The following is a 16,790-nucleotide window of genomic DNA, read 5'->3' as shown; positions in this document are numbered from 1 at the left end:
TTATTATAGTATTCACTATTTCTTTAATTATTACAGTCTTTATTTTTCATGATACACCCGTGAACCAGGACTTTGACTCCGTTACTATCCTCTTCAGCGACGTCGTTACATTTACCGAAATTTGTTCCAGAATCACACCGATGGAGGTCGTGACAATGTTAAATTCAATGTATAGTTTGTTTGATCAGTTAACTGAAAGACACGAGGTGTACAAGGTTAGTGTTGTAATAAATCGTATGGAAAACGGAATTTATTTTTCCGATTTTTTGTTTGACATAATGCAATGCAAATGTATGAAAATTCAGAGTATTCTTACATCAAAAATAAAGTGTTTAATGTCTCAGCAAAACGTAAAACAAATTGTCATTTGGTTTGGGTTTGTTTCCAAGTGAGAATTAATAAGGTAGATAATTTGGTAATTACGTCTTGTATTTTTTTAAGATGAATAATTTACACATTGTTGCAAACCATTCGGCACTTTATTGCTTAAAATTGGCAGATCCAGGATAATGCCAAGTGTTATTGGAATACCAGTATGATTCACTCTTGTAATCCTTGAATATCCCAAAGGAACTGAATTGTGAATGCAGTGGTTCAAATGCATTAGGCCTAATACTAATATGACTAGTATAAAATGCGTTTATTGTTGCAATCTTTCTTCCCTTTGTAATTTATCATCAGAATGCACTTCAAAATGTGATTAGTCTTGTTAACATACACCTACAAAATACTTTAGAATACGATTAAAAGTGCTGTATAAAGTATATTACTTTCTTATTTTTATTATAACAACAATTAATTTTCAACTGATAAAAAACTGCGTTATAATGTATAAAATAACTTTTATAAAGAAACAAAAGGCCCTAGTATATTTCTCACCATCTAAGTTTAACGATCAGTAATGAATAACATGAACTGTTTGTTATCTACTCACGGTTTGAATAGAACGAAGTGGTACTATCACTATTACTACATATTTTCTACTTAAAACTTCCACTAGCGTCGGAACCCTTACATTGACTTAAATTAATAACTGCCGCAAGATGGTTTGAGTTTACTACACTAGAGTGCAAACAATTAATTAATCATTTGAAAATACTAGGTTTCAAAGATAGCGTCACCCTTGAATTAATTATAATTATATCCATTGTCTGTTCAATACACCGTTCAGGTGGAAACAGTCGGCGACGCTTACATGGTAGTTTCGGGTGCGCCAGAGTATAATTCAAAACACGCTGAAAAGATCTGCGATATGGCATTAAACATGGTAGAAGTTATAGGAGACCTTCATGATCCCTCTACCGGTAAAAGTTTACAGATTCGTGTTGGTAAGTGATAATTTGCATTATAACAAATACCAGTTATTACTCAAATATATGTTCTATAAATCATTATTTGACAAAACGGGATTCAACTTTCAACTGTTTTACCTGAATACCACTGTGAATGTTTTATTCCAGAATACGAAAAATCAGCATATTAATAAAAAATAAAAGCATATCTAGTTTTAGAAGGCGATAACACTGTAAAACATTCAATGAGATGACACTGGGCAACAACGAAAAAATTGCTATTGGAAAAAACACTCCAGTGATTTGGGGTAATTTGAGGGTGCTGATTTTTTAAAAAAAATGTAGTCAGAATTTGTCCATCGCTTCTAGATTTTGAGTTATTGTAATATCTTAATATTTTATCATCACTATGTGAAATATCATGTAATCAACTCAGTACAACAGATTTATGCTGTGAAGTTACATTTACTTAGGCAGTTCAATGGGTAAAAGGCATACATTCGTGATAACTTCAAACACTGACAGTATTGTACTAGTGTAAGATTCCAGATATATTGTTAATATATATTATTTGATTTCAATGTAATTATAGAAAAATGCACCACTTTTGCTTCATTCCCACGCTCACCTGCTTCGCCCGAGAATCACGAAATCCTCACTAAAACATTTAAGAAGTTTCTCTTCTGAGCATAAAAAGAACAGAGTCAGATGCCTCTCACTCACTCAATTGATCACTTTGCTTAACTCTGCACACAGCCAAAACAAAGTTCGATCTTCTTTCTCATATCATACCCGCGATATAATCAAATTCTGCAAAATATTTTGTTTGTTGTTTTAAATATCTAAACTCTAATTCTTTAAACATAAGCTAATTTAATTATTTTTAGAAAATCGTTTAAATGCTGGGTGTCCTCAGTTGAAGTAGAGTTCGAAAGTGTTAAAATCACCCAAATAATTTCTGCTACATTTGTAGAAAATATATTACAGTTTCACGAAAACAAAAACAACATTAAATACAATGTAAAGGTAACTTACTACCACTATTTTGGATGTAAAATGGTGACCATAAACACAATGGGCTCCACATATATGTTATACAATTTACACATCTGGCTTGACATGGCAGTTCCCATGATATCACGTGAGTCCAAAGATCATGTAACTGTTATTTTTAAAGCATGGTTAACGTTTCTGAATATTCAGGCAAAACTAAACAATACATCCAATATCCAAAGATTGCATATGCAATGAAATCAGTACACCATGAGAATAGTCTTCCAGTGGTACATCCATATTTTGAATAAATCTGTCACAGCTCAAATATTAGAGGTGATCGGTAATTTGCAACATGATTTTTAGAATCAGTATCATCAGATCAATCAGTAAAAATTGTTTGTTTTTGTTGTTATTGTCTTTTTGAACCAAAATACTTTTTTGTTGTTCTTTCCTCGTGTAATCTATGTTTATTCTATAATCTCAATATTATTTAAACCTCAAAATAATTTAAATATATAATTAAATAAACTTAAATATCTAAAGTGTGGATAAAAAAAATTTAAATTGATTTAAACATATATTATTTTGTTCTAAGGATTTTGAATAACATCATGCTTATTGAATTATAATTATTTATGAACTAATGAGTAGTTTTTATCCTTTAAAAAACCTAATTATTTTGCCACTCTAGGTTTTACGTTCACCACAGTATTTTGTTATTAATTTTAGGAAGAACATTGAAGTCGTTTCAGTTGTTGTTGTAACTACTCTTATAACACTATGTAACACAAATTTTGTTCCTGGATAGTATGTGTTATTTCTTAATTGCTTATATTGTAAAAGTACAGAAAATGGTAATTATTCCCTTTAAACTTTGCTTTTGTGACCTGGATAATGAAATTTGCACATTTTCATTTGCATAAGGTCTGAATAAAATAACACATGAATCAAGATTTACATGTATTTATACTAAAGTTATACAAAAATGAACAAAACTGTTTAGAAGAGAGTAGTTTTTGAGATGGCCGCTTTCTCTCTGGCGGAGTAGGTACGGGGAGCTCAGAGCAGTGTAGCACTGAAGCGGTGGATGATGGAAGGTCCAGATACATGATAGCAGATGCATTCTTGCCAGTCCGACGTTTGAAAGGGTCCACCATGCAGAAGTAGCAATTGCTTGAGTGGTCAGTGGGTTCATGCTAAATTCTTGGAACAGCGAACTTCATGGCTCTCTTTTCCCCTCTGTACCATCCTGCAAAAGAGCAAAATAAAATTATTATGAAGAATAAATTTATTTCATCCACAACTAATGTGTAAGAGGTTCATGCGAAATATTCTATATGGGATATATTTTCTATACTATTTGAAATTTAAAAAAATAAATTAAAATAAAAGATATTTAAATGTTAATAGGTCTAGAATTTGTATAATATAAAATCTTACTATTCAAACAAGCAAAAATTGTTCGTCTTTTCTTCTAGAGTTTTCTTGCAGTGCTTGCAGGTAAAATGAGGTTCCCAGGGTTTGTTTCATCCCCAACAGGCATGCCGAAATATGCCTCGTAGGCTTCACACACTTTAGCATATGCTGTCACAGAGTACTTTTTTGCTCTTGTCTTGATAAATTGGCCACATACATAGCAGAACGCGTCTGGAGAATGCTTGCAGCTTCTTGATGCCATCTCTGATAAAATCAGATCTATGTGTTCACTTAGGCAACTAGAACTAAACTGAAATGGTGAGTGGTGAGCCCCTGTATATATATTACATGAAAAGTTCGAGAAAATTCTCATAAATTCTACTCAACATTGAATCTACCTGGAATGTTCTGGAAAAATAAGTAAATTTGAAAATTTCATTATCCAGGTCACAAAAGCAAAGTTTGAAGATAAAAATAGGTCTTCTCCATTTACTTTAGACATAAGCAATTGGGAAATAACACTTTCTGTCCAGGAACAAAAAAAAAGTAAACATTTTGTTACACAGTGTAACAATTTATTTTGTTTGTGATGGTTGAATCCCCATCCCATCAAAAAGATTCACTTGTTCTAATGCTGCTCGATCTCCGTTTACATGTCTTCAGAAGTATTTACAGCTTTTCGATAAAATGAGTTATCTCTAATGTTTCTGTAGTTAAGAAAACTGTTTTGAAAAAATCGGTAACTTTAAATCTTAACTTTTAACGTATAGTCAAATGGCTAAGCGGCATTATCGTTACCCTCTCGATAAAGTCACTGAAGTTTGTGTGAAGCTCTTATGGGTCCTAATAATAACTTTTAGATTGTGAGTTTTCCTGAATATCATCTGATATCCAAGTAGAACATACTCCAATAGTCCGACGTCCATGGTCAAAAGTCACTATTTTAGATTCTAAAATTTTAGAATCAGTTGATATCAGAATAGAGGTTTTAATATCAATAAATCTGGTTTTGGACATTATAATATTCTTAGTATACTTTTATTGCCTCTAAGACGGGTTCAGACAAATACAAAATCTAGGTTTAGTGAGAAAAGCTGTCAGTAAAATTTTATTCTTAGGAGTTCTTCACATCAATTCTCTCATTGTCTGTAATATTATGTTACTTGTTACATTTGCATCTTTAATTTTCTAAGTGTGTTTCTGAAGTTCTGGTACTTATTACGTATGAACTTTCGGGAGGATATGTGTGATCCACATTTATTTTATCTCATTTACAGTTGGAACAATCTCTCTTGCAGACACATGTGACAGACTATATACCTCAGGAATTGTTATCCAAGTTGGTATCTAAGAGTTATCCATCTTGGTACAGCCAACTTCTTTTGGGGAAGATACAGCTCGTTGAGTTTCTTTGTTTGTTGTCCAAATTTCGGCCTAATAAACTGACCATTTGGCATGTCGAAGTAAATCATTCTAAAATGTAATGTCGTATATTGTATGTCATCTGATAATAAAACACTGCATGATTATATTGTTGATGACAACTTGAATACAACTGAAATGTCCGTTTCACCTAAATGCGAGGCAGGGTTCGAATATTATGGTAGAATACATCAATTTTTGCTTCGTTAACAGATTGGAGAGGATAATTTTGTCATACACGACAACACTAAATATTTCAAACTTCTGGTAGTGAGAAGATTCTGTGTAGAGCAGCTTAAAGAGGGTGGTAGTTCGTGTATACATAGGGCTGACAGGCTGAATTTGTTCTTTCATCTTTGAAAGAGGATGTTTTGTCACAACCGGTAAAAAAAATGCGTTAAATGCTGCTAAAACTTGGTATCTTGGCTCTCTTAAACTGAGACAGCTAGAACTGTTGTCTTCACACGCTTAGATTAGGTAAAAATACGGCTTAAGTTTTATGTACAAATGGTAAATTCCATTTATGTTAATGACACCATGGAAGATAAAGGGTATGTAAATATAAAAAAAGAAAAATGCAAGTGACATCAGTCGCAGCTTCTAGTTAACATTAAGGATAATCTTAACCTAACCCCCAAAATATAGAAAATTTCAAAAGATAGTTACTTCAGGATTCTAAATCTATTCATGCGAAAGTTTTCTAATCATCGGTTTTCCATAGGTTTAAACACATTGGTAATTAATACCCTTAGTTATGCCAAACAAGGCCTAAGTATTTTCCGAATTTTAAAATTCCAATACTACCTCTAAATAAAAATAAATTGTCGCACTTTTTAACCTGCCTTTTTCCACCAAGTAACCCAGAGGTACGTCTGCGGATTTACAACACTGGAAATATAGCCCATTGTGTGGCTTAGTGCTTAAATACAAACAAGCTTTTTAACCAAATTTCTTCGAGTCACTTAAGAAACTAACTTTTAATTGCTTATACCAATAAAAATATTCAATAATCACATAATCAGTACATTAACACCGGCTCTCGATAACTGCGACCATGTGAGTCTTGCGTACTACTCTTGATGCAGACTTCTCTGAAAACAAAGTCCCTTGGTTGTTTTTAAACGTAGTTTTTGGCTAGCTCCTATAGCTGCCACTTGTCTTTAAAACCCTTGTCAAAACTAATGAGACTCCGATCCTCTGGGTCGTTTCCGTCACAAATATAAAGTATTGTATAGATACAAAACAGTTGAAGTTGTGCTGAAGATATAAACTATTGTATAGATACGTATAATGTGACGGTCAAACTAGTTAGCCCAAGAGTTGGCGGTGGGTGGTGATGACTAGTTGTAGCTGCTAAATTAGGATAAGATATTTCTGAAATTCAAAACAAACAAACAATGTGATTGTTTTCATTAAAATGTGCGACGTTTCAAGAAGTTTACATTTAGAACATGTAGAATATTGGTATTAATATATAAATCAAGAAAGCGTAGACTCCTTTTCTCCTCTGGCAATCCACCACTGAATGATATAATGCATACAAAATAAAACTTTTGCACATACAGATGTAAATTTGTATCATCAAATTATATGGCTCCTGTTTGAAGGTCTATAGAAATTATGGAAAATCAATCTTTTATGCATAAGAAGTACGAGATCTATACAATATTTTTTCTTGGCCAATTTGACATTCGTTTTACTTGAAAAGCGTTCTGTTCCGACGTGAGGAGCTATAAAGATTCACTTTAACGGAAATTCCTAATAAAACCCAGCAAAAACATTTGGATGATGTTTAAAATATAAGCCCCCTAATAGCCCAATTGTATGTCTGTGGACTCACACTGCTAGAAACCGAGTTTCAATACCCGTGGTAGGCTGATCACAGATAGCCCATTGTGTAACTTTGAGCTTAATTCTAAACAAATAAGCTAACTAAAACAGAGTAAGACAATAATCAAAATTCTTGATCCACCTAAATCACTGTTGTGATATCTGTGGGTCCTCGCTGTGACTTCTAGAACCTGCGATTGTGAGCTTTCAACAGGGGTCTCAGCCATCTTGCATTTTAATGTCCGACATGTGTACCAAGCAAAATCCAGAGGGGTCCTAACAATAACTTGGCTATTAAGGCATGAGTGAACTCACAGAAGCGTTTCATGCTTTTATCCAACCATTAGCTGTAATGGTGATAAATCACGTTAATTAAGCCATATGACAATTACTACTGACCCACTGATAGATAAACGTGACCAATTTTTGTTTGTTTGAATTTAAACACAAAGCCATATAACAAGCCATCCGTGCTCTGCCCAACAAGAGTAGCGAATCCCGAACCCCGTTGTAAATCCGTAGACATACTGCTGTTCCACTGTAGGACAAACATGTCTGGAATTGAAATAAAAGGATTTTTCTCTAAATATAAATTTCGTTGTTGATAGAGAAGTTATTAATGTAAGATGTATCGAAGTTTTAAATTATTTTAATGCAGGCTTATATTTTGACCGAACAAAGCCTTTTGTGTTGTATACAATATTACTGTCCTTCTGGGCATTCACAGTGGAATGGTAGTTGATGGAGTTGTTGGTCTTAAAGCATTTTAATGCAAACTTATATTTTAACTAAACAAAGACTTTTCTGTTGTCTAGAGTATTATTACTACCCTTCTAGGCATTCACTCTGGAATGGTAGTTGGTGGAGTTGTTGGTCTTAAGATGCCTAGGTACTGTTTATTTGGAGATACTGTAAATACAGCGTCTCGCATGGAAAGTACAAGCGAGGTAAGTTTCTTACTTCGTTTTAAAATACATCAGAAATTTATATGCAACATTCTTCAAAATCCTAAGCCCTTTCAAAAAGCATTTTAATAACATGTATCTACCGTTCAAATTTTCCTTAGCCTTCTAGTTTTAACAACGTTTAAAAACAAGACCTTTACAAAACATTTGCAATTAAGATTGTTTAAAATATATAATGACTTAGTCTTAACTTTTCAGTAGCGGTGGTTACCAAAAGGATATAATATTAGATTAAAAGCAGTTACTAAAACTTAACTTAAAACACGTGTCAAAGAGAGTTAAAATTTAGGATGAAATATAACCCTAATGTATTTGTACTGTAAAGCAATGGAAAATATAAAACTTATATAAAATATATTACACTAAAAAACCTTAAAAGTTAGGACTAAATATGATCATAAAGATATTTGCACTCATTACTTAATTTCTGTTGTACATTTCTAGTATTAAGATATTTGTACTGTAAAACAACGATATATATAAACTTAGATTGGGTAAATTATGATAAAAAAGTTGAAATAAGGAGTAAATATGACCGTAAGATATTTAAGTAGTACGACATAATACTTATTTTGAGTGTAATACGCTGATACATCTGTCGTATAATTTAATGTGACGTAAATCTTCTTCTATAAACATTTCTAATGTTTTCATGAGTTTAAAAACTGTGTCAAATTTCATAAGAACTTTATGCGTATTTCTGTAACCTCTAAACACTGAATATGCAAATAATGCATAATTTCTGTAGCACTACCTAAGTAACATACTCCATAACAATGTGGAATGTTTCCAATTTCCGTAAACTTTAAGCATTGAATAAGTAAATATTAGCTGTGTACCACTAGATAAATAAAACCTCATGGCGTCTGTTTTGTTGTTTTACTCTATAATTCTGTAAAATTATTCCAATTTTCTAGGCATTAAAGATTCATATCAGTGAACGAACGAAGGACTTACTTAATGCAAATGAGTGGAATTTATCTGAACGAGGAACAATACTGATTAAAGTAGGTTTTTATACTGCTTTAGATACTGAAAGTTTTATAAGTTAGTTATCTAACTTTCAAAGAATCAGTATGAGTTAAACTAATTAATATATACAACTTATTATAAAAATATAACTGTAATTTAACTATTCAGATAAAAAACTACAAAGTTACATGTTTTATACTTGTAAGAAAGCTACTGTCGCCGTTCCTAATTTTGAATTACTAGCCAGAAAGAAAGCAGCCAGGCGGTAACATCCTACTACCCTACATCCAATCTAAGGAATTTACTGTCATTCTTATAACACAACCACATCTTAAAGTGCTTGAATATTTTGTGGTATCTCAATGATGCGAACTCGGCTTGCCATTTTTGAAATCAAAAGCTCTACCACATGGCTAACCTCCACCTAAACAATTTGGCAAAGACCGCTAAAGATCCTGAATAAATATGTATTAGTAGTGAAACTACGATATGTTACGAAAAATTAATAGAATATTCACCGACTGTTTATAAATTTTAGGCTAGTATGAAACATCCAAGCATTTTCCGGTAGATCATTAATAAGCGTCAGGGCTTTATAACGCTAAATTTCAGAGTTAGATCCCCACGTTGAACACAACACCAATAGCCCATTATTAAGCTATGTACTAAAACAAATAAACCACAAAAACAATCTCTGAAATAAAACATGACAACAAGTGTCAAATCGAAACAATGGCTTTTATCCAATAATTATAGATTATACTTTCTGCATGACTAACAAAAGGAAATAAGAGAGGGAAGAGTAACACCCCTCTTCCCGCTGTGGTTCCGCAGAACGTGTTTGACACAATGTTAAAAAATAATGTTTGTGCAATTTTACATGGTTCTTCCTTTAATCAGGACTGGTTTGTATTTTGTTTTTCTAGACAAAAGCTCTCGTTAATCTTTGTCCCATATATCTTTTAATAATTTTCGGGGCATTTAATTTATAAATTGTTATATATTTAATACCTGAAGTATTAATAATTACTTTTACGTTTATTATTCATTATATTCTACTTCAATAAATTCGTTACTGAATCAAGTGATGCTTAAACTTCGTCAATTTGTTGATGTTTTTCTAACTGATGCTAGTATATATACATACGTATAACTCTTCAATAGGGTAAAGGGGAAATGAAAACATACTGGCTTCATGGAAGAAAAAGCCTAAGGAACAGTAAATCTCAGAATCACAAAGAAGAATTACAGGCTACATCAAACCTGTGTCTGGACACTTCTAGAAACGGCTCTTTGTGTTCTTCATTTTCAATGGAAACGAAGGACAATTTGTTTTCAAACCAACTCTCTTCCAACCGTTTCACTCCTAATAACGACAAAGAATCGCACGAGACTATGGTTCTCTCACAGTCTGATACATCACTTTGTTCTAACCGTGATATTAAACAGAAACTTGCATATCTTTCACAGGTACCTAGCGTTCTGTCTGTGAGTACCCAAACTAGTCCTCTTCCTTCCTCTCAGTTTCAGCGAGTAAGCTTTTGGCAAAACTGCGGCCTACTTCAAAGTAAAAAAGCTTGGGAAAATGAAATATTTTATCCTCTACTCAGCAGAGTTACAGAAAAACAAAGTAACTGTTGTTGCCCTTGCTCGCCTCGTCAACTCCGAAAATCAAATCTGAATTTGAATTGCTTAAATATGAGTCATCCCAACCAAGATACTTTTACCCGTGGTCCGACCTTCAAAATAATTAAAAGGAATCGCACACAAGATTTAAGAGAAGTTAATGACAACTGTTGCTGTTTTGGCATTTCATCAGGGCCAGAATACACAAGGAAATGTCGTATATGCTCTATTCTGTAAAAAAAAAAATCATCTTTTTTAAGAAAAACAACCATATAAGGCTATAGCTGTTTATAAAGTGGATTCCAATCAGAAGCAGACTGACCATGAATTAAAATAAAAACTTCCAAAAAACTAATCATCGTCGCGAATACTCTGAAAGAACTCTCATCTCTTCTAACCCTAAAGTGCTTAGGGATACCTTCAATGAGGTGTGAACTGGTCACCTTTTTTTTTTTTTTAAATGACTTCCCTGTTTCCGATAAAAATGACAGTATACTCCTAATTGCAAGATCCTGTTTAGAATCGCCATCAAACATTGTCGCGTTTTTTAGTGCTATAATCTCTTTAAATAGTGTTTATTTGTTTTTTACATCACTAGAATACCGGTATATATTTGTGAAATTATGGTCAAAATAAAAATTTCCTTTTGTTCATAGTAGAAGGGCTATTATGTGTCACTCCTGATACCTAATGAAGGAAAATATTATTTAAGTGTGTGTGTTTTCTCATAACAAAGCCATATCGAGCTATCTGATTTTAGCGTTTTTAATCCGTTGACATACCGCTGTACTAGCGGTGAGCTATATTATTTAAGTATTTAAAACTATATTTTGTTGCTCTAGCGGTATCTTGTGGCTTTTGTTTCAAATTAAAATTGTTATTGTTCAGTACGTTAATGGGTACTACATAAATGGTGATTTGTCATATTGCATGGCAAAAGTAATTTTCAATGATGTGTTGGGTTATAATACTATTTATAGTTAAAGATATCGGCTGAATATCATATACAAAATCCTCAATAGCATGTTGGATTTTCAAAATGACCGCTATTTTTAATTGAATTGGAACTAAGGCTGTATCTTGTACATTTTAGCATTATAAGCATTTCTGAACAGAACGTTTAATATTACTAAATTAATTTTGAGAAATAAGTCTCAGTTATATGGCCAATTTTGGGTAACAGATTATTTTGTTTTTATATATAAAAAACTGTAGTTTTTTGGTCTTAGAAATTTTCAGTTTTACGTTTATATGGAAGGTAGGATTGAGAATATCAAAACTGAAAATAAAGCTATTCTAATTAGCTTTAAAATTGCCTTACAGTGCATTAACTGTAAGTTCGACTCCTCGTTGTGGACAGAGCTCAAATAGCCTACAGTGTAGCTTTGCGCTAAGTCAATAAAAACCAAAACTGGAATATTTTTTATGGCTAACCTTTTTCATTAATTTCATGATTAGTTCGGTAATGGTTAGTTGGTTTTAAAGTTACATGAACGCTATCTGCCCTATTTGTCTCTAATTTAGCAGTGAAAGACCACACACTGCTACATCTTGGGCTACTCTTAAAAAAAAAAAAAGGCAAGAAGACGCTGTTGTGATGCACGTGCACCGTTCTGAAACATTTTTGTCAAGTATTAAAATATCAGAGGTAAATTAAAATGGAAAAATAAATATTATTCAGGCTTAAATGTGACTTCCTCTTAAGGATACTATTACAGAACCTAGAGCAACTTTTATAACGAACGTAAAAACTTAAGATCCCATATAATTATTATCACTTTCTTTCCTTTTCTAAATTCCTTAATCAAAAAGAATATTCAAATGAACAATTATTGGCTGGTTATGAGTATCCGTTACCTGAAATCAACAGTCAATAATTGTTTCATCCTAATTCGTCTTCCGTTTTGTACTTTTTTTAGAAAAATTTGCTTTCACATTACTACTACCTACTTCCTCCAGGCCGACATGTAAATCTTAACGTTTAACGTTTCATTGAAGATTTTAATCTCATTTTGAGAATCGATAATAAATTAGTAAGTTTTGGACATTATTTAATTTTTCAAAATAACGGTCTTTCATCATGTATGTGATCATACTAATAAACGTTTAAAGTTTGCACCTGTCAAATTACAGCATAATTTTTTTTTTTTTAAATGCTGGCAAAATTTCCTCTCCTTTTTGTTTTTGGTTAATTAGGCCTAAATGAATCAGGGTGTTTTTACTGTACTGCAAAAATTCTCATTTAGAAAATTCTGTTGTCTAAGCAATTCTGTAGCTTCTCACGTTTAAGAAAATAAAATCTTACACCATAAATATACCTAAATATTTTCAACAACTCTACTCTGACGTCACGCATGTACCAAGGCAAAAGTAAAAGAATGTTTCATATCATATTATGCACTGTAGGCCAATCAAAGCAAAAAATTTATGCTGGGGGATAATACATTTTATGTGATCTTTTAGAGACCTAATATCATATACCTAATTTTCTTACAGAAGTGTTACATTAATTTTTGAATTATAATAGAGTTAGTGCAAAAACTTTAAAAAATAGAAAAGCCATTTCTATTTGAAAAAAAAGCGATTTGTACTTACAAAATGATAAGACAGTTATATATATCGATTTTTTATAAAAACATATTTGTGTGTGTTAATGTATATATAATGTGAATAGGCACAGCGGTAAAACTGCGGACTTATAACTCTTGAATCACAGATTAGGATATCCGTAGTGGGCAGAGCACAAATAATCCATTGGGTTGCTTTCTGTTAAGCTCAAAATAAACAAAAAATACTCCATTTAGATGTGAAATATATCTGAATAAAGTACAATCAAATACGAATTTCAATCCAACATGAAATGTTCAAATACAAAATATGTTTCCGTCGTATAACTCCATAGATACTCCAGTTTGATTTCCAAACAATTATTCAACTTAAAACACAACTTACGTTGAGTCACACAGTTTATGTTTTTCAAGCAGCTACAGCTGAATTATGCTTTACCTACAAATACTTTTTCATACAAATATTTGAACTTTTTTTTTTAATTTCATATGACTTACTTAATACACCAATTACCATTCACGCACGATTCTGAAACGTCACACAGAGCATTACTTGGTGATGTAAAACAAAACATATTTATGTGTCACGTTTGTACTAATGCTCCTTAAATTTTATTATCTTGCAAACATTAGTTTTTCAGTGGATAGCAAAATAAAAAATAGTCCTCCCATTCTCTTCATCCTACTGGTTATAGATATAATTTTAAAAGTATTTTATCAGTGCTGAAAAATACACATGTATATATTTTGTTAAGTGATTCCTTAACTGTGGTGTAACACGTATCGTTGTGTACTTCAAGAATGTTTCCAGATATATTGTACTTGTGTCTTAAATGTACAGTATTTGTGCTTTTCTGTACAGGAATAAAATACAAAATAAACTTAAATCTGTGTATTTTGCTACAAGAAAAATAGTTGATACTTTCAAACTGAACGACGCCCTGTGGATGAAACGAAAACTCGACTAAGTGTAAATTTGGCAATTTCGTATATGCTCTCCATACGTACAGTTTTTATGCTAACAAAATGATCAAGCTCTTTACTTGATAACAACTTAAGCTTTCTTAGCGGTTAAAAGTATTAAACAGTTGTACTATTTTAAAACATTACCATTAATTATATTAGACTACAACCTTGACCGTAATATAAAATACAGAATTTAAGTTCGAATAATTATAAATTAATTCAATCTCGTCTTTAATTGTCTTTAACCTTTGCCTTAATTTTGTTGCTAGCAGTAAAATACAGTAACATGCATCCTGTTGATCAACGGATGGAGGAATACGTTGCACCTTGAACCATTTCATCCATCTAACTAGGCATTATTTCGTAATGATTCATTCTAACAATTCCACATCGGTTGCTCATCTCAGGTGCCAATGTGGCACCTGTTATTTCCCTGTGCTAGCATAGATTAAATCCTCTTTTCTGGGTCCACGTACAAGATATTCATATCATTGCATGTCATTTTTGGCTGCTTTCAATTTTTTCATGGATTGTCTTCCCCATCCGTACAAAATCTATTAAATGGAGTGGTCTCTTTAAACTTTTGTTTTCAGTATCTTTGTCTTCATTGGAGTATTCCTCACATTGATACCTTTACCTCATTCCTCAACTAAAAACAACCTCTGATATCTCTGCAGTGGGCTTTTAACGTGGTTCTTCATTGTCTAACTTTACCTTCATTTGAACCACTTTCTCTATGTCTCTTGTTTCACCTTTTCCTTAAAATTTATTTCCTTCTCCTATTAACCTATGGTAATCATCAGTATACTGTATTTGCCATTGGTGTTTTCCATACTCTTTATCATCCTAAGTATCTTCTTTATCAAAATCATTCTTTCCTCCACAAAACTCAGCAGCTAGGAAGGAAACTCCTGTATTGTCATTTTACCTTCTTTCTGTTTCCCACTCTTATTATCAGAGTCATCTGGAGAGACTTCCATGTACTGTACATGCCCCTTGATGTCATATTGCCTGTATGGCTTCCATACATGATGCTTGTTCTGTCTCTTTATCCCTTGGCAACCGTCCTATCTCCGTGATTTTTCTTCTTCGGCTCTCATCAACCATGTACAGCTTTTGATTTGATTGGCTTATTCCTTTCTTTTATTGTTCCGGGTGTCTTTTCATCAAATTTGATACCTTATCTTTTCTCTGGTATCTCATCTTTGTTATTAGCTGGAGAAACGTCTTCAACTTTCAAATGGGCATGATTTTTTTTGCATATGGAGGGCGATGATGAATGAAAATAACTATTTATGTAAATGGAAGTAAGTACTTATGAGAAATACATTCTCAGTATTGGAAACTTATAACTGTAAACATGTACAGAGAATGTTTTGTTGTGAGCAAAGGATGAAACTAGTTTCTGTAAATTATTATTTAAAAACATGTAGAAAATATTGAGTTCTGAATAGCAGTTGGAACCAAGTTTATATACATTGGTATTTCAACATGTACAGAGAATGTTCTTCTGCGAATATTAGTTAAAACAAATTTATATACATTAGTATTTCAACATGTACAGATAACATACTGCTGTAAATAATGGTTGGTACCAGTTTCTGTATACAGTATTTAGATCACACATCGACATTTCAATAAAAAACATCAATATCATTCAACGTGTTCAGAGGACAGGATGTTACAAGATTTCTTATAAGCAACCACTTAAAATAAAAATATATCTCTCAACATTAATCTAAACTAAATCAATGGTTGAAAGTACTGTTCGTTGTTGTAACACTATACAATCATATTTCCACAGTTGAAATTAGATATAGTAATCAGTATGTAAATTACATCTTAATTATTTTTACGTGTAATGTTTTGATGTCGATATTTGTGTTACAAATAATATCTCCTATTTCCATAAATATTATCCCAGTACAAGTTGGGTAATAGAAACTACTAGTCTAAAAACTTCATTCAAAAACAAAGATAAAATACCTGTGAAACTTGTAATGAAGTTGAAGTCCTAGAAGGAGAATAAATTCCAAAAAAGATATATGTTACAGCTCCCGGCGACTCAATGGTAAGTTTAAGTAGTTACACCGGTAAAAAAAAAATTGAATTTACATTCCAACGTTTAGCAGAGCACAGATAGTCCATTGAACATATTTATTATTAATAGTAAATAAACAAACAACTTCTTGTAAGTAGCCACTAATAAAAATAAATTGGGATTCAACAGTTAGGTGATTAACAAGAAACAATGATGAGCCAGCTCGTGGACAGTTACTGGTGATTACACCATACAGGAAGCAAATGTTTGAATAACAGGAAACACGTAATCGACAATATGGAAAAAAAATTATTATAAGCAACTTGACGAAATATTTATAGCTTTTGTACAGTCTAATTGTCTAAGAGCCACGATGAACCAACTAAATCAAGACTAAGGTCTTATGAGAAAAATAGCATGAATCAATTATTTTGTCACTGTTATAAGGTTTGATCATATGAATTTTAACAATCGACATCATGTCACTTGTCTCTCATTCCCACTGCTCCACCAATCCCACCAATATGTGGTACTTAGTCTTATCAGTTTTAACTGGTCACTAACAAATATCATATGAAGTGTGAAAGTTACAGACAACCAAATACAAGATCTTGCTAATTCTGCAATCTCTTTTCTTTCGATTTACCAAATTTGGACCTGATATTCTACGCATTTCTTATAAGAGTAAATTTAACAC

The 16,790-nt window shown here is 32.2% G+C and overlaps 1 protein-coding gene and 1 long non-coding RNA gene across 2 annotated transcripts in view; one reads left to right on the top strand and one right to left on the bottom strand.

Moving 5' to 3' along the window:
* LOC143240726 (soluble guanylate cyclase 88E-like) overlaps positions 1 to 12,263 on the top strand; it is a 50,586-nt gene extending 38,323 nt beyond the window's left edge. Inside the window, exons 7-11 of the mRNA XM_076483656.1 lie at positions 69 to 215; positions 1,172 to 1,328; positions 7,794 to 7,903; positions 8,839 to 8,928; positions 10,058 to 12,263. Coding sequence (XP_076339771.1) covers positions 69 to 215; positions 1,172 to 1,328; positions 7,794 to 7,903; positions 8,839 to 8,928; positions 10,058 to 10,756 — 1,203 coding nt within the window. The 3' untranslated portion in view covers positions 10,757 to 12,263. The remainder of the gene's footprint in view (positions 1 to 68; positions 216 to 1,171; positions 1,329 to 7,793; positions 7,904 to 8,838; positions 8,929 to 10,057) is intronic.
* Positions 3,236 to 16,316, bottom strand: LOC143240728 (uncharacterized). The gene is made up of 2 exons (XR_013021905.1): positions 16,039 to 16,316; positions 3,236 to 3,537 (listed from the first exon to the last, which is right to left on the bottom strand). It is a non-coding gene; the product is annotated as an uncharacterized LOC143240728 (long non-coding RNA).
* Positions 16,317 to 16,790: the final 474 nt, after the last annotated feature.

Source organism: Tachypleus tridentatus, chromosome 13 (assembly GCF_004210375.1).
Source record: "Tachypleus tridentatus isolate NWPU-2018 chromosome 13, ASM421037v1, whole genome shotgun sequence".
NCBI lineage: Eukaryota > Metazoa > Arthropoda > Merostomata > Xiphosura > Limulidae > Tachypleus > Tachypleus tridentatus.
This window is presented reverse-complemented; position numbering and strand designations above follow the sequence as displayed.